This window comes from Erythranthe guttata, chromosome 6 (assembly GCF_056151865.1).
Source record: "Erythranthe guttata isolate IM_541 chromosome 6, IM_541, whole genome shotgun sequence".
In the NCBI taxonomy this organism is placed as follows: domain Eukaryota; kingdom Viridiplantae; phylum Streptophyta; class Magnoliopsida; order Lamiales; family Phrymaceae; genus Erythranthe; species Erythranthe guttata.
In genome coordinates this window covers 15,156,208-15,173,395 of record NC_142538.1, presented here as the reverse complement: position 1 = coordinate 15,173,395, position 17,188 = coordinate 15,156,208, and the positions used below count along the sequence as shown (strand labels likewise).

Genomic DNA, 17,188 nt, shown 5'->3' with positions numbered 1-17,188 from the left:
CTTGTTTGGGTAATTATAATCATCCCTCAACTATAAATATTCTTACACGTCCGTCCTTGCGGTTTTAAATTTAATGGAATCTTCTAGATTACTATGGAATATTCTCAATTTTGGACCTGTTTTATCCTATTCGAGCTCCATATTTTGAAGTTGGATGATCGTATGATGTGTTTTTTGGCTTGTATATATCAGATTGTGGTGCACTAGAAATTGTATTTTAGCACAAAACGAGAACAAACTAGAGAACATTCCACGTAATCTAGATGATTGTGTTGAATTTGACACCATAAGGATGGAGATGTAAGAAAATTCATAGTTGAAGAGGGTAGATGTAATTATCCAAACATGAGGGTTTTTTTCGTAATTTAACTATATTCAGGAGTGATTGTAATTTACCCTTAATTATATAATTCAATGTATATATACTTGCAAAAAAATATTAAAATGTGACTATCACGCGACGTCAATATATTTATTAAAAAAGAATACATTGTCGACAACCGACATTCATTTATTTCTTTAATTGCTGGTTGAAAAATAATATACATGAATGAGATATGTTCAAAAATATTTAATTATCAATGTTTGTTTTAAATTGAGAATATAAATCGTCTTTAATCACATCACGCCTACGCACCTGATTACAAACACATATATTATTATGGATAAATTACGACAATCCCCTTGAATTTAGGTTAAATTACGAAAAATATTTATGTAATTACAAAATCTTCCAACGTTAGTTTCCATCTTACATCGACCGACCCCATTACAACATGATTTTTCATGAAATTTTTTTTTATTCAAAGCAATATTTCCCAAAAAATGTCAATTATGTCTCTACAGACGTGACATTTTTGTATGCTGTTTTTTTAAAGAAAAAAATTACCCTTAGGAAACATTTACACGGAATCTTTATAACTTGTTCTTAAGTAACACATGGTGAACTTTTTTACTATTACCCATAAGAGGGTAATTTTTGTCTTTAAAAAGTAAAATAAACAAATGTCACGTCTGTAGAGGTAGAATCAACATTTTTCAGGAAATTTTACTTTGAATAAAAAAGATTTCTAAATCACATTGTAAGTGTGCCGGTCGGTGTAAGACAGAGACAAGCGTCAATAGGATTTTTCGTAATTTAGCCCAAGTTCAAGACGGTTTTCGTAATTTACCCTATTATTTGTTACAACAAAAATAGACTAGTACTAATCCAATTCTACATTTTTCTCTTACCAAAAATAAAAAATAAAAATAACGATTAATCCAATTCTACTTTTTTTTTAATTCAATAAGTCACATTTGGACCATGGCAACATTCTTGAAAACCTTTGGTGCTCGTTATTATAATTGAACCCACTCGAAATCTTGTATGATAATATTTGACTACCATTTAGTATTTACTATTAATTGTTAATTTGCGTATAAACTCCAAAACATAAGCATATTTTTTCTAAAAAAAATCATCCCCACATCCAAAGTTTAGAAATAACTAAAAATATAAACTTTTAAGTTGTAGAACATCAAAATTCCCCTTTTGAACTGGATCTGGTTGACTAGTTAAATAATCGAACATCTCGCATCTAAGAATTATCTGCACTCAACACGTAAATCTTACGCCTGTTTGGCTAAACTTATTTTAAATAACTCACAAGTTATTACCTCTGATCAACAGTTTTAGAAGTTGATAAACTGTTACGTCTTATTCTAATTTTTTTTTTAATATATTTGGATAATGAACTTATACGCTCTTTTTACTCATTATAAAATCTTAAATTTAAAAAGTGTGGTGGAGGTACTTTTAATTAAAAAAAATCTTAATTACTCTCAGCAGCTTATTTTCTAATTTTTGAAGATTTTTTTAAATATCAATACACATTGGAAGACTTTATAAGCTCTTAAACATCTTATAAATTCTTTTTAATGACTTATAAGCTTAGTCTGACACCTTCGTAGCACATCAATATTAATAGCGCAAACAATATATAATAATTTGGTCCAAGTTTTATGTAGGTAAATCTAATTTATTTATGCCAAACTCAAATAAAGATTTAAAATCAATCTCTCTTTTTTTTTTCCGAGCAAAAAATCAATCTCACATGCACAATATTCTTATATATTGTTGCTTTCAAAATAAAATGGAAGTTCAATCCTCATAATTTTATTTTTGTTGTTGTCTTATATCAAGTTTTAGGCACTTGGTAGTAACAAGTCCACCTAACATAGTTAGTGAAACACGTAACAAATATAAAGCAGTCCACATCAAGAAATCATACAGCAAATCTGATTAAATTGTTAATTATTTCATCAAAGTACTTAAATAAGTTTGATTGTATTTTATAATAAGATCAATCTTGATGATTCACCGGTTACCATATTTATTATTAACAAGTTTGTGGTCAAATTAATATTGTCTAAACAATTATTATATCCTATGATAACCAAACAAGGGACACGTGTAGAACGTATACAAGAGTGGAACCACGAAATTTGAGTAGGCTACAGATTTTTATGAAATAATATAATGAAGGGAGATAAATTATTTTGGAGGTTTGGGAGCATCGCCCCTGAATGTTTTTTAGAATATAATTCGTAAAATGAAGCAAAAAATGAAGTAATATTTTATGTAAAATGGTATGATTTAACAATAATATTTTATATTCTAATGATAAGTATGAAGAAAAAAATATATAGATTTACATTAAAGACTAGACAAAAATTAAAAAAAATGAAGGGTCAAAACTCATATTTATAAAAGATTGTGAGACAAAAACCTATATTTTAAAAATATTACTCAAAATTTTAAATTTTGGGGGGTCCACTGCACCCTTGCCCCTCTTATGTTCCGCCAGTGAACATATAAATCATTAATGCATAAATGCGTACTGTCACGGACTTGTTCCCTTAACAAAGAACCGTGCGGCCTTAGCTCCTTCTCGCCCCTCGCGATAGCTAAGTCAGCCTCTCCCGAATTGTGTTGCGAATACTTAAGTGATGGAAACGAAGAAAGTAAGAAGACAAGAGAGTTGGTAGGAAAAGTACTTTATTGCTAGAGTGTTTGTTGGATTATTGTTGGATGATTACAAATGAGGACCCTACCTCTATTTATACAAGACCACCTCCTCAATGGACGGTGGAGATCGATATGATCTATTGGTTGGGAGTGGAACACTCCAAAGAATCCCTTGAATGTCTCTACCTACCACCACCTACCTCTACATACCAAAGAATCCCTACCTACCACTATACAATTGGGCCAACTTGGGCCTATCCCTATTTGGGCTACATCTTGGACTCTTTCTAACCTCCCCAACCCAAGGGAAATCGGCAAGGGGTTGGGTCAAAACTAGCGGGTCGTGACATCCTCCCCCGCCTAATCCGGCGACGTCCTCGTTGCCTCGAACAAGTGGAGACGATCTTGAAATTGCCCTCCTTGACGAGTCGAATTAGCTCCTTGGCCATTGGATCATGCATGTTCGAGCCCTTCTCGGATCACGTCGGCCAAGTTCCTCCTTGTCGAGCTAATGGCTGCGAGTTCGGCCTTTCTACTCAAAGCATCGGCCACAACGTTTGCCTTCCTCGGTTTGTACTCCAAAACGTAGTCGAACTCCGCTAGAAAGTCTTGCCACCGTGCTTGCTTTGGCGAGAGTTTCTTCTGCGTTTGGAAGTAACTCGTGGCAATGTTGTCGGTCTTGACCACGAACGGTGCGCCTAATAGATAGTGTCGCCACACTCGAAGGCAATGGATGATGGCGGTCATCTCCTTCTCTTGGACCGTGTAGCGTTGTTCCGTCTCGTTGAGCTTTCGGCTCTCGAAGGCGATCGGATGCCCCTCTTGCATCAAGACCCCTCCAATTGCAAAGAAGGAAGCGTCCGTGTGCAACTCGAACGGCTTCCCAAAGTCCGGTAAGGCGAGGACCGGCTCTTGGCTCACCGCTGCCTTTAAGTCCTCGAACGCCCTTTGGCATGAGGCGGACCACTCTCACGTCTTGTTCTTCTTGAGTAAGTCGGTTAGTGGCGCCGCTCGTGCCGAGTACCCTTTTATGAACCGCCTATAGTAATTGATGAGACCAAGAAAAGATCGTAACTCGGTTACCTTAGTCGGCGGTTCCCACTCGGTGATAGCCTTGATCTTCGCTCCATCCATTTGGAGTCGCCCATGCCCAATGATATGCCCCAAGAATTGGACCTCCTCCTTGGCAAACTCGCACTTCTCCTTCTTCACGAACAACTCGTTTTCCCGAAGTACTTGGAAGACGGTGCGAAGGTGGTTGACATGCTCCTCCATGGTATCGCTATAAACGACGATGTCGTCCAAGTAGACCACCACGAACCGATCTAAGTATTGATGGAAAATCTTGTTCATGAGAGTGCAAAATGTTGCTGGGGCATTGGTTAACCCGAACGGCATGACAAGCCACTCGTAAGAACCGTATCGAGTGATGCACGTTGTCTTTGGCTCGTCCCCTTCGGCAATGAGAACTTGGTAGTAGCCCTTTTGCAAGTCCATCTTCGTATATATCTTGGCTTTACCAAGCCTATAGAACAGATCGGCTATCAAGGGAATAGGGTACTTATTCTTAATGGCTACCTTGTTAAGCGCCCGGTAGTCCACCCACATCCTCAAAGAACCATCGTGCTTCTTTTGGAATAAGACCGGTGCGCCGTAAGGTGCCTTCGATGGTCGGATCTTCCCCGTCTCGACCAACTCGTTAAGTTGCTTTCGGAGCTCCTCAAGCTCCGGCGGTGACAGGCGATAGGGAGCCATGGCGGGTGGCTTGGCTCCCGGTTCCAACTCGAAAGCGTGGTCCACCTTCCTCCTAGGTGGAAGCTTGTTGGGCAAATTCGGTGGCATCACGTCTTGGTTGGCCTCCAAGACGGTTTGGATGATCGGTGGCACGTCCTCCTCTTTGTTGACGGGTGGGTTGTCCTCCTTTAAAGCGGCTAAGAATGTCGGCTCGCCCCGTCGAACTCCCTTGGCAACTTGCATGGCTGACAGTTGTCTTGGTTGTGTGCTTCCTTCCTTAGTGGTGCCGTTGATGGCCGGCACCATGCAAGGTGTCCCCTTCTCTAAGATACATACGGAATTAAAACAAGGCATCGGGATAGCCATTACCTTACGGAAGAAATCCATGCCTAGCACCACCTTGAAGTCATCCATCGGTGCTACCGAAAAATCCACTTGGCCCTTCCAAGTGCCTAAGTGTAGCTCCGCGTCTCGTGCTATACCGTTGACCGGTTGTGCCTTAGCGTTAACGGCCTTGAGCCAACCGTCTCGTCTGGTCCACCGTAGGCCAACCCTCTTGGCCTCTTCCTCGGTGATAAAGTTGTGGGTCGCTCCCGTGTCCACCATCACCTTTGCTGGGGTACCGTTGATGCGGGCCTCCATATACATCATCCCCTTGCTTGATGTTGCCGGCATCGGATTAGCCTTCAAGGCGTTCAGAAGTTGGAGCGATCCCATGTTGCCTAGTCCCTCGTTTGTGCCTTGCTCGGCCTCTTGTTGTAAAAGTGCCGACAATGACCCCATCTTGGGACATTGACTCATCGCGTGCGGCCCCTTGCACACGAAGCATCCTCCCTTAGGCACAAACGACCTCTTCTTCTCTTCAAGTTGTTGGTGTGAGGATGGCTTGTCTCCTCCCCTCGAGGTTGACGCTCGCCTTGGGTCACGGTTGTCTCGGTAGTCCCGACCATGATTGTCCCGTCTCTCTCCCCCGCCACTAGTCGGGCTCCACTTCTCTTTTCGCAACGAATCTCTCGGTTGATACTCGGTTAAAGACTCGGCGGCGACAATAGCTTCATCGACGGATTTGATGTCTCGTCGGTGGAGTTCTTGCTTGGCCCAGACTTGTAACCCATCGGTGAAATGGAAAAGAAGGTCCTCCTCGGAGAGGTTGGAAATTTGAAGGGTGAGGGTGGTGAACTCCTTCACGTACTCGCGGATCGAACTTCGTTGCTTGAGTTCCCTCAACTTCCTTCGAGCCTCATAGACGACGTTGTCCGGGTAGAAGTGTCGCTTGAGTTCCCTCTTGAACTCTTCCCAAGTATCGATTCGGCAAATGCCTTTGTCGATATCGGCGTGCTTTCTACGCCACCATAACCTTAGTCGTCTCGTCTCAACTTCCTTGGCGTCCCTTACGCCGTTGAATCCCGTTGGCTTCGGGCAGTCCACCATTGGACTCGAAGTAGCACCAACGCCAACGTTAGGCGGCCTTTTTGCACAAGGCCAAGTCGTCGTGCATCCCCTCGATGCTCTCTTGGAGGGATTGGATGATGGCCTCCAATCGATCCAACCGTTCCTCCCGCAACGTCTCATTGTCCCTAAACAAATCGAGTTGCTCGGCGACGTGATTCTCCAACACATCCGTATCGTGCTCGAGCTTCTCGAATCGTTCGCTAAGCTCCGCTATGGCGATATTATTCTCGAGCCTCTCGAGTCTTTCGCCATGATCCGTTAGCACGGCCTCATTAACGGTACTCTCCCCACGAGCCTTGCTGTGGTCCCTCTTCTTCTTGTTGATTATTTGGGCCTCCCTGCCATGTCCCTCGGTTACGTACGAAATATCTTCAACGTTCGCCATCGTTGAGAATTCGATCAACACAAAGCCCTTAGCCGGGCTCTGATACCAATTGTCACGGACTTGTTCCCTTAACAAAGAACCGTGCGGCCTTAGCTCCTTCTCGCCCCTCGCGATAGCTAAGTCAGCCTCTCCCGAATTGTGTTGCGAATACTTAAGTGATGGAAACGAAGAAAGTAAGAAGACAAGAGAGTTGGTAGGAAAAGTACTTTATTGCTAGAGTGTTTGTTGGATTATTGTTGAATGATTACAAATGAGGACCCTACCTATATTTATACAAGACCACCTCCTCAATGGACGGTGGAGATCGATATGATCTAACGGTTGGGAGTGGAACACTCCAAAGAATCCCTTGAATATCTCTACCTACCACCACCTACCTCTACCTACCAAAGAATCCCTACCTACCACTATACAATTGGACCAACTTGGGCCTACCCCTATTTGGGCTACATCTAGGACTCTTTCTAACCTCCCCAACCCAAGGGAAATCGGCAAGGGGTTGGGTCAAAACTAGCGGGCCGTGACAGTACGCGCACTTATATGCGTATACAACGTACTTGTACGCGTTCGTGGCTTTTTTGATGGAATAGGACAATACTGTGTCCGTTATTTATTGTTTTGCAACTCTAATGGGAGATATCAAAATGGAGCATTAAACATGTATTTGACACTTTGCACCATTAAATTACATGTCATTGGCACTTTGCACCCTAAAATTAGAAAAATGGCACAATGCACCGTCCAATTACATTTTACTTGGCATTTACACCCTAATTCATTTTTTGACTAGAAAAATGACTTGCTACCTGTTATGTGATATTTGAATAGGGGCAGCATACTTTTTTTTTTCTTTTATTGCTCACAAACTTCCATTTCTTTTATAATTTCTTAGACAAGTAAGAGATTAGTGTAAATTACATCAATTCAACAACTAATTCAACCATATTTTTTGTGCCAAGGGGATAAATCAAACATTAGAATATTTATTTGTAAATTTTCTCTTATCTTTTAAGTTAAATATCTACTCCATTATATTAAATATAAAAATTGATATATTTAGGCATTTGATGTTTTAACCAATTGATGTAACGAAAACAATAAAATAAATCCCTTTTTTTTACACGAATAACCATAATATATACATAATTCTCCTTTTAAGTTTTATTATCTGTTTAAAACACTTTTAAGTGGTGAAAATTTATGGAATTGCATATTGCATGACCTTTATTTGCATATACCATATTAACAAACATTAATTTTGAATGCTTGCTTTTAATTGAATACGTATTTATTTTAAAATAAATAAAATATAAATTTATTCAAAATTGGAGTAAAGTATCATCAGACTCTTGATAGAGAACAATGAATATTATAGGTGTTCTTGGTCGGGTTTGGATATGTGAAATGGAGAAGATAAAATAAATTTAAGTTTGTGAGAAATAAAGAAAGACAAATCCACCCCTCTTCAACAGGTAGCAGGTTACCTTTCTAGCCAAAAAATGAATTGGGGTGCAAAGTGCCAAGCAAAATATAATTGAAGGGTGCATTCTGCCATTTTTTCAATTTAAGGGTGCAAAGTGTCAGTGACATGTAATTCAAGGGTGCAAAGTGCCAATTACTCATTAAACATTCATTTGATACTCATATAATACTTTGGTATTTGTAAAAAAAAAAAAATCACTCCAACCACAAATATCAAATAGATTATCAAATTTTAAATATATGAATAATTATATTTTTAATGCCACATGTCAAATAGTGATAGGTTAATGGAGTGGTTATAGTTTTTAGGGTAAATTTCACTTTCCCCCTTATACTTTGACTCGATATCACTTTACTTTTTTTAATTTGGTGTATCATAGTCAGTGCCGGCACTGAGCCCATTCTGCACAAGCAATGGCCTTGGGCCCCACTTCCTTAGGGATCCCCAAATGAAAAAAAAAACAGTATATATACATATATAAATAGTCTTGTGTTTTTAGTAATTTAAAATGAGCTTTTTATAAATTACAATATTTAATTGGATTTTAGGGTATATTTTCAATCCGGCTCAAATTAATTGCACATTTTCTGTTAAGCATTGGGAATGAAAAACAAAAAATCCTACTGCATCAAATTTAATATTTTACTATCCATCGTTATAAGAAAAAAAAGAAAGAGAAATAATTCATCTTTTTTGTCATAACTTATGGTGCAACTCAAAAAAGTTTATAAAAAATAATAATAATAATAATAATACTAAATAAATAAATAAATAAATATAAATAATTTCAATGAATATTTAGTGTAGGTTTATGCATTTTTAACCTCATTCACTAATGTCATAATATATTTATTTTTGTTTGTTTTATCAAGTTAAATAAGTATTAATCATAAAATAATTATTTTTAAAAAATACACTTAGGGCCCCGAAAATGTCAGGACCGACCCTAATCATAGTGGTAGTTTTTTAGTTTGATATTTTATTTAGTTCCTCCATTAGAGTTGCTCTAAAATTAATTGGCTAAAATTATTTATAACTTGTGTAAATGTTTAGATGGTTGGTGATTTCAATGTCAGTTGTTAGTGGAGTAAAGTTTGGCTCCTACTAATTATTTTTAATAACTACGCTAATTTTCTTACTTCAAGACTCGAAACCTGTTTCGGTTCGAATTTGCAAGAACTTGATTTGTACATCTAGAGTTCAGTGAACATAAATCACATTTGTATTTTTGTATCCCTGTAATATTGTTTATATTACTATTTCCGCCTTACATTACTCTATCTTTACATTTTCATCACCGATTCGGTGTCACTGATTTCTTTCGGTGTCAATACTCACTTTTTAGCCAAGAACTGAACAATGTTTTCCAAACAAGTTAAAGATCAACTGAACCGTGAATAAACGTCGTAAATTAGCGCGGTTCCGTATCTTAAACTAATAATCCTCACATTCATACCTCATATTGGTCACAACAAAATATTAAAAAAAAAAATCGGGGGTACTTACCCCCACTTTTTAACATTATATAACAAACAAAACATAAGAAATCCAGAAATAAATAAAAAAAAAAAACAGTGAAGAAAGACCACCACTTGTCTCAAACGAGGCTCGAAAAAAGAACGAAAAACCTAATAACTCTATTTGAGTAAACAAAGGCACCTACCATGGGAAGGAAGAGTCTGCTTTTGTCGGTCTTTTAATCGTTAAATTTGTTCACTTTGTGAACCAACTAACTAACTGCTTACTGCTTAGGTAACAAAACTGTCGAAAAAATTCGTGCATCAAAATCATCAAGAACCCAAATAGTCTTCCCATCCACCTTTCTCCAGTTTATCATCCTTTACCAAAACTTCGTCTCTTCTATCTTCTTGGTATTGCGCCATTCTACACGACAACAAACGAACGAGCCACTTAATTTTTTTTTTTTTGTGTGTGTGTGTGTGTGTGAGAGAGAGAGAGAGAGAGAGAGAGAGAGAGAGAGCTTCGCCACCTGGACTGCAAGTCGAGGTCGCTAATTCCTAACAACCTTACTGCCAAGAGGCCAGCGTTTGTTGCATTATTTATTGCCACTGTTGCAACCGGAACTCCCCTTGGCATCTAAAAACCACACATAAAAAATAAAAAATAATAATAATAATAATAATAATAAATAAATAATCGGGATAAAAAAAAAGAAAAAAGAAAAAAGAAAAGGTTAATTGTTCATAATCAGAAATGAAATCCCTTAACAATTAAACGCAAGTACCTGAACAATAGACAAGAGGGAGTCGAGTCCATCTAACGTAGATGCACGCACTGGAACCCCGATCACAGGCAAGGGAGTCAATGCAGCTACCATGCCTAATTATATATATGAAATCAGATTTCGAAAGATGAAAATATCATGTCTGTACTAATTAATGCAAGAGATGATGACCTGGCAAGTGAGCGGCACCGCCAGCACCAGCAATGATGACCTGGATGCCACGCTGGCGAGCGGACGAAGCGTAAGAAAACATCATTTCTGGTGTCCTGTGAGCCGATACTATTCTTACCTGTCAAACAAACATTATACAGGAAGATTTAATATTTCACCCTATTTATTATATGCGAACAATCGTTTCTTAAATTTACGTAAAATAACCTCTGAAGGGACATTGAACTCTCTTAATATCTTAGCCGCGTCCTTCATAACGGGTAGGTCCGAGTCGGATCCCATTATGATCCCGACACGTGGCGCAGCTGCAAAAGGAAGAAATGACCGTTATACCCCCAACCGATTCAATCAAAAAATAACAGATTACATAAAGAATTGGAACTTTGGAATTATAAAAAGTACACAGTCGAATAAAAAACAAACCTGCAGGCTGGTCATCCTCGATTTCTTCCCCTAACATAGATTTCAATCGAGCTTCAACTATGCCCATAGTAGGGCCGACAAGTGTGATGTGACCCATCTTTCTTTGCTTCCTCATCTCTACAAAATTTAAATACTAACTGTCACTAATATATATATATATATATATATATATATATATATATATATATATATATATATATATATATATATATTTAAATTTAAATAAAAAAAAAAGAAAAAAAATTGTTTTCAGCATTAACAGACCTGGTTTGTCGTACCAATGAACTGTTGCACCTGGAATATTCAACGCCCTTCCGATAAGTTTATTAGCAATAACGAAACCCTGTTCTCCCTGTATCCATAATTTGTGAAGCACATAGTAAATATGTAAAAGCCCACTTAAAAAAAAAAAACAAATAATTGATTTTAGTGCAATAACGTAAATTCACCTCGTCTTCACCGAGTATATTGTACATGATAGAAGCAGGGGTTTTCATCGACGGATCGCCTAGTGGAAGTCCAACGACAGCCCTTAAATGCTGCTCGTATTGCGAAGTAAAACAACACTCGATTGTTTGGTGCCCGCTATTATGAGGTCTAGGTGCCACTTCATTCAGTAATACCTTACGAGAATTAAATTAATATAATAATCACACATCAGTGGTTCCGAAAATACAACCCAAAATACCAAAAAAAAAAATTAAAAAAAATTAAAAAAAGAAAAAACAATTTACCTGACCATCAGATGTGAGAAACAACTCGACCGCAAAAACACCGGCGCCTTCTAATGAACTAACAGCTTTATATGCAACATCTGTGGCTAATTTCATCGTCTTCCAAGATACATTCGCAGGTGATTTAACAATGTGACAAATATTTTCCCTAGAAAAATATTTAAAAAAAAAAAATTAAAAAACGGTAATATGATAAAATTGATAATATGTTACAAATAATTAATAGAACATAAAGTTTCACAATCGGCTTGCCTGTGAATAGTTTCTACGACGGGATAGCATAGCACAGTATTATCTCTTCCTCTTGCCACAATGACAGAAAGCTCCTATATTTAATTCAAGAATAGACGATTTAAATCACTTGTGCATAAATAAAAATACCGAGATGAATGCATTTACATCGATAAATAGAGAAGTTAATCGTTATTGCTTGTGAGGGGAAAAAAGCATCATAAAATTAGGTTGCCGAAAAGAAGCTAACCTTCGAAAACGGTGCCCATTTTTCGACATATAAACCACGAGCATATCCTCCAAGGGCTGCATTTTTTTTAAACAATTGAGTTAAAATAAAAAAACTTCAAGAAAACAAAGACGGAAATTTTGTAATTAGATCAAACCTCTGGGAGGTCAACCGTAATTTTACTCAAGAAGTCACATTATAGACAATTAAATTGATTTAAAGATAAGTTTATGCAAATTAAAGTTGATTACACTAAAAAATTACCATTTACTGCCTGAGAAATTTCGTCTTCGGTTTTAGCAACTGCATTGCCTCGTCCATCGTAAGCCAGCCTTTTGCTCTTTATCATAAGTGGATAACCAAAAATTTCCCCTGCTTTTTTAGCACCTTCAAGATCTTCTATCTGCGAGTGCACACATTTTTCAACGGGACATTTTTGTTTTATTTAACACTCAAATATATATTTTTTTAATTCTTTGCCAGTAAATATAATACCTGTACGAATTTAGTCAGCGGAATTGCATGTCGAGAAAAATGGACCTTCTGGAGGTACTTATCCTGTTCACAAACATGTTACTCAAAGTCCATAATATACGTTTTGCGTGTAGTTTCCCTAAAATAAATTAAGACAATATTCGTTTTTTACAAGGGCAGTTCCAAATTACTAGGTTATATAATGTTACAGGGTGAAATTGCAAACGAGAAAAACGATTAAGAAACTATCTTTCACCTTCGGAACCTAAAAATATAACTTGGCCTCCCTAAGTAAGTATATACCATATATATACATATACAATGTAAAATAATTGGAAGCAACGACCGTGCCTAGTATGAATGCCAATTGTTTTTTTATAAAAAAATAAAAATAATAATAATAATAAGTCGTTCATTTGGAAACTCGATTCTTCTGCTTCATTTTTTTATTTATATTAATTTCTTTTTACTTTTCTTTGTTTTATAAAAGAAACAATAATAATAATAATACAAAAAAATTGCATATAGCGGCTAAGCTAAACAAGAATATTGTTCGATCAGAAAACATTAATGCCTCTGGAAAGAAACAAAAACCTGAATAATCCGGATAGTCGAAGCTTTAGGTTGGCAATCAACGCCTTGTTGTTCAAGTTTCTCGAGAGTTGCAGCATCGACATGCTCGATTTCAACGGTTAATACTCCACATCTATAATAACAAAATTAGCACATCAAAAAGTTCCGTCTTACTTCACAAAAAGCAAAAAAGCAATGTACAATCGAATCGAAACCTTTTGGCGAATTCTTCAACTGTGGCACTATCATCATAGCTTCCGACCATATGATAATGGCATAGGTTACTTGCGGGACAATTCTCCATTGGATCCAAAATTACAACCTTTATCGCCAGCTGTGAAGCTGCTTCGCACAACATACGCCCGAGTTGCCCTCCCCCAAGAACACCCACAACTGTTTCCGACACCCCATGGACCGCTATATCAGTAGTACCCCTGTAATGTAATTAAATATAGTTCAAAATTTAATAAAATCGAAGAACAAGTAGTCCGTCGAATTGTACTATTATTACATATCCATCTAATTTCGATCACGGATTCCAAGACCACAAGCAAATTGAACTCACCCTACTGAAATGTAATGTAATATTACCTGGGGGAAGAATGTTGAACTTCCAAAGAAGCTTTGCAAATAATTTGAGGAGCCCTTAGGGAAAAATTATTCGAGGGTTTTACATTTCGGTTCATTGGAATAGAAGCGCCGCCCCTGTAAAGTGTACTTCTTTCGAGATTGAAGAAACCCAATGAAGATGATGTGGCGGAGGTTATCGTCGTCGGCGGTGGGCTTTGACAAAAACCCTTCAGTATATGCATTCTCTCTCTCTCTCTCTCTCTCTCTGGAAAGCAGCTGCAGCTTTTTCACAGAGAAATGGCGGAGATAGTCAAGTTATATTTTTTAGGCCTTTATTGTTTACCCTCTATGGAGAATGGAATAACTATAGAGCAGAAACTTACTATGCCGGTATCCGCCGCCGCCGCCGCCTCCGCGTTCTGAAATCTGATGTCTGAAACCGTGTTGGAGAAACCCTGGAGTGTGTGTGTGAGACTGTTCTTACAAAACTTTTTTGTATTCAATTGTTACCAAAACCGAACGGGTTATTCAGTTGCACTTGCATCAGACTAATATGAATATTGGGGGTTTCTAATTTGCAGGGGCGGCCATGTTTATATCGTGAGGTATTAGCACAGACCCCCTCTCTCTAATGTCTAATTGCTAAAAAGTCCTCGTGTTAAACAAATTATCATTTACCCCCTTTTGTTGTATTTTATTTAGTTCAGTCCCCCATAGCCGAAATAAGAATGTTGACTCTAAAAAAATAACAATACTACCCTAATTAAAGGGTAAATTACAAACACCCTCCTGAGGTATGGTCAAATTACAAAAACACCCCTCTTGTTTGAATAATTACAACCACCCCTCAACTCATCAAATTTAGTGGAATCTTCGAGATTATGTGGAATATTATCACTTTTGTACCCGTTTTATCCCATTCAAACTCTACATTATGAAGCAAGATGATCATAATATGTGATTTTTAGCTTGTATATATCAGTTTGTGGTGCATCAGAAACTGTATTTTTTACACAAAAAGAGTACAAACTAGATCACATTTCACGGAATCTAGATGACTATGTTGAATTTGGCACCATAGATGTGGAGGTCTAAGAAAAAATCATAGTTGAGGGGGTAGATGTAATTATCCAAACAAGAGAGGGATTTTTGTAATTTGACCATACCTCAGGGGGTGTTTGTAATTTACCCCCTAATTAAAATACAACGTATAAAAAATAGGGTTATTCAAGGTGACCCCTCAAAACACATTTACTTCCGATCTTTTTTTGCCATTTAGCAACACTCCTCTTGTTTGACTTTTATAATTATCTGAAAGGGTAAATTCCACTTTACCCCCTTGTACTCTGCCCAAGAACCATTTTACCCCCTTGTACTCTTAATTTTGTCGATTTACCCCCTTGTACTTGACAATTTCCCAATACAATCCTCTTCGTCAACTTTTTTCGATTTTGACTCTGACGCCATTTGGTCAAGAGTCAAAATATTGACGTAAATATTGAATTTTTTCGATTTTGACTCTCGAGATTAGAAAAGAGAAAGTTTCACACATTCATATATTTTTTGGGTAAATTACACCCACACCCCTTAGGTATACTTAAATAACTTTAAGGTCCATGTGGTATCAATAATTACAATCACCCCCTTGAAACGTAGTTATAAACTGTAATGGTATAATGCATTGGATACGTTATTACGATAGAGTTCTAACGGACTATTGGTTTCGGGAAGTGGTGAAGACAACAAAGAGTTATGAGTGATTTAAAAAATATTGGGGAAGCCATGTCACCCCATAACTCCCCATAACTCTATGTTATCTCCACAACTATGTAAAAGTAATAGTCCATTAGAACCCTATCGGAATAATGTATCCAATGCACCCGTTAGAGTTTTTAACTACCTTTCAGGGGGTGAGTGTAATTATCGATACCACAGGGACCTTACAGTTATTTAAGCATACCTCAGGGTTGTGGGTGTAATTTACCCTTTTTTTTTCTTTGCACTGGGTGGAATCGATCAATTTTTGGGTCTTGATTTTTACTAAGTTAGGGTTCAATTTGGGGATATGTTGGAAGGGAAAGTGGTGGGAGAAGAAAAAATGACAATATTGACGGAGGAGAAACGACGCGTTATAGGCAGTGGCAATTTTGTAATTTACAGAGTTGACCAAATGGCGTTAGAGTCAAAATTGACAAAAAAATGAAGGAAATGGCTGTATTGGGAAATTGTACAAGTACAAGGGGATAACTCGATAAAATTGAGAGTACGAGGGGGTAAAGTGACTCTCAGGCAGAGTACGAGGGGTAAAGTGGAATTTACCCTATCTGAAATCATAATGCTATTGATATTCCTATTATACCCTTATAAGATATAAATTTCCACCAAAAACCCTACCTCAAGACATATCTCGTCATTTGCAGCATTCTCTCTATCTTCTATGTTCTTTCTCTCTTTTTCTCTCGTTCTTTCTATACTTCTCTCTTCTCCCATTTCTTCTACGGCGAGAGACACGACATCGGCGACGCGACGGTTGTTCCTGCTAGGGTAGACCAGGGTTGTTACTAAGGTTTGTCATCGGTCGCGCGCGGTGCAAGATGGCAACGGAGTGACCGACAATGATGATGCGACGACGGTTCGTTCTATGGTAGATGGTGGAATTTTGCTAGTGTTTGGCGGCGGCGGTTCGTTCTATGGTAGATGGTGGATTTTTGGTAGTATTTGATTGGGCCGGTTCGTTGTATGGAAGATGGTGGAATTTTGCTACGGTTTGGCAGTGGCTCTTACAAGAGTAATCAACGGAGATTCTTCTCCTAAGGTTTAGTCGCGCGCGATACAAGATGGCTAATTTGTAATTGGTTTTCGATAATTTGTAGTTGATTTCAGTGATTTTCGTAGTGGGTTTCGGTGATTTTTGTAGCTGATTTCGGTGATTTTGTAGTCGATTGTGTAATCCTTTTTGCTATAATAAATAGTTGTTTTATTTGTATTTACGTTAAAATTAAAGCTGATTATCTAATAAAATACACAGAAATATCTCGCATTCTCTCGTTCAGGCATAATTTTGACTTGTATATATGCCGGTAGCATATATATATCTCGTTTAGCTCCCATTGCTAAAGAAGCTTCCTTTCAAATGAAAAACTCAAATTTGAACATAAAATTGCTGGAAATGCTCTTGTGTAACTACCAGAAAATGGAATTTTAATGAAAGAATTTTCTGTGACAAACTAAATTCTTTCATATTTGACGATCAAATTATTACTATATTGAAGGTCAATTTTAAGTTGTAACATAAACAATTAGCATTTTTTATGATTGAATTTGTGCCAATATTTCGGGCAACCAATAATTTGTGCCAAGTTAGGGCAACCAGCATTCATCATATTTACGTCTTTACATCTTTCGAAATCGCTGTCGTAATAATCCGTAAACCACATATTACATACGATCAAAATAAATCTGAATTTCTAATAC

The 17,188-nt window shown here is 37.5% G+C and overlaps 2 protein-coding genes across 4 annotated transcripts; both read right to left on the bottom strand.

Annotated features, from left to right (window-relative positions):
* Nucleotides 1–3,542: 3,542 nt before the first annotated feature.
* LOC148770247 (uncharacterized) lies at nt 3,543–6,175 on the bottom strand. The gene is made up of 2 exons (XM_088819072.1): nt 4,094–6,175; nt 3,543–4,049 (listed from the first exon to the last, which is right to left on the bottom strand). Exons 1-2 carry the CDS (start codon nt 6,173–6,175, stop codon nt 3,543–3,545), a joined length of 2,589 nt encoding a protein of 862 aa, XP_088675198.1.
* Nucleotides 6,176–9,489: 3,314 nt separating this feature from the next.
* On the bottom strand, nt 9,490–14,412 carry LOC105958306 (phosphoribosylaminoimidazole carboxylase, chloroplastic). 3 transcript variants are annotated; one of them, XM_088819916.1, is made up of 17 exons: nt 14,098–14,412; nt 13,736–13,996; nt 13,360–13,578; nt 13,166–13,277; nt 12,593–12,655; nt 12,362–12,500; nt 12,119–12,174; nt 11,890–11,963; nt 11,638–11,785; nt 11,353–11,526; nt 11,168–11,255; nt 10,904–11,020; nt 10,688–10,785; nt 10,481–10,598; nt 10,310–10,404; nt 10,055–10,161; nt 9,490–9,948 (listed from the first exon to the last, which is right to left on the bottom strand). In XM_088819916.1, the coding sequence occupies exons 2-17, from the start codon at nt 13,954–13,956 to the stop codon at nt 9,855–9,857; spliced, it is 1,923 nt and encodes a 640-aa protein (XP_088676042.1). In that variant the 5' UTR covers nt 13,957–13,996; nt 14,098–14,412; the 3' UTR covers nt 9,490–9,854. The 3 variants fall into 3 exon arrangements, with proteins under 3 accessions (XP_088676042.1, XP_088676044.1, XP_088676043.1); XM_088819918.1 differs by having other exon boundaries at nt 13,736–13,990; nt 14,098–14,291; XM_088819917.1 differs by having other exon boundaries at nt 13,736–14,378.
* Nucleotides 14,413–17,188: the final 2,776 nt, after the last annotated feature.

Bases quoted from the DNA above. Each gene is read 5' to 3' on its own strand.
- LOC148770247 (XM_088819072.1), bottom strand. From the start codon at position 6,175: ATGGTGGACTGCCCGAAGCCAACGGGATTCAACGGCGTAAGGGACGCC. The intron at 4,050-4,093 runs GTAACCGAGTTA...CAATTACTATAG, and splicing joins AGTGGGAACCGCCGACTAAG to GCGGTTCATAAAAGGGTACT.
- LOC105958306 (XM_088819916.1), bottom strand. From the start codon at position 13,956: ATGCATATACTGAAGGGTTTTTGTCAAAGCCCACCGCCGACGACGATA. The intron at 12,656-13,165 runs GTTTTTGTTTCT...GTTTGTGAACAG, and splicing joins CGACTATCCGGATTATTCAG to GATAAGTACCTCCAGAAGGT. The intron at 10,405-10,480 runs GTCATCATCTCT...ATATATAATTAG, and splicing joins CGGTGCCGCTCACTTGCCAG to GCATGGTAGCTGCATTGACT.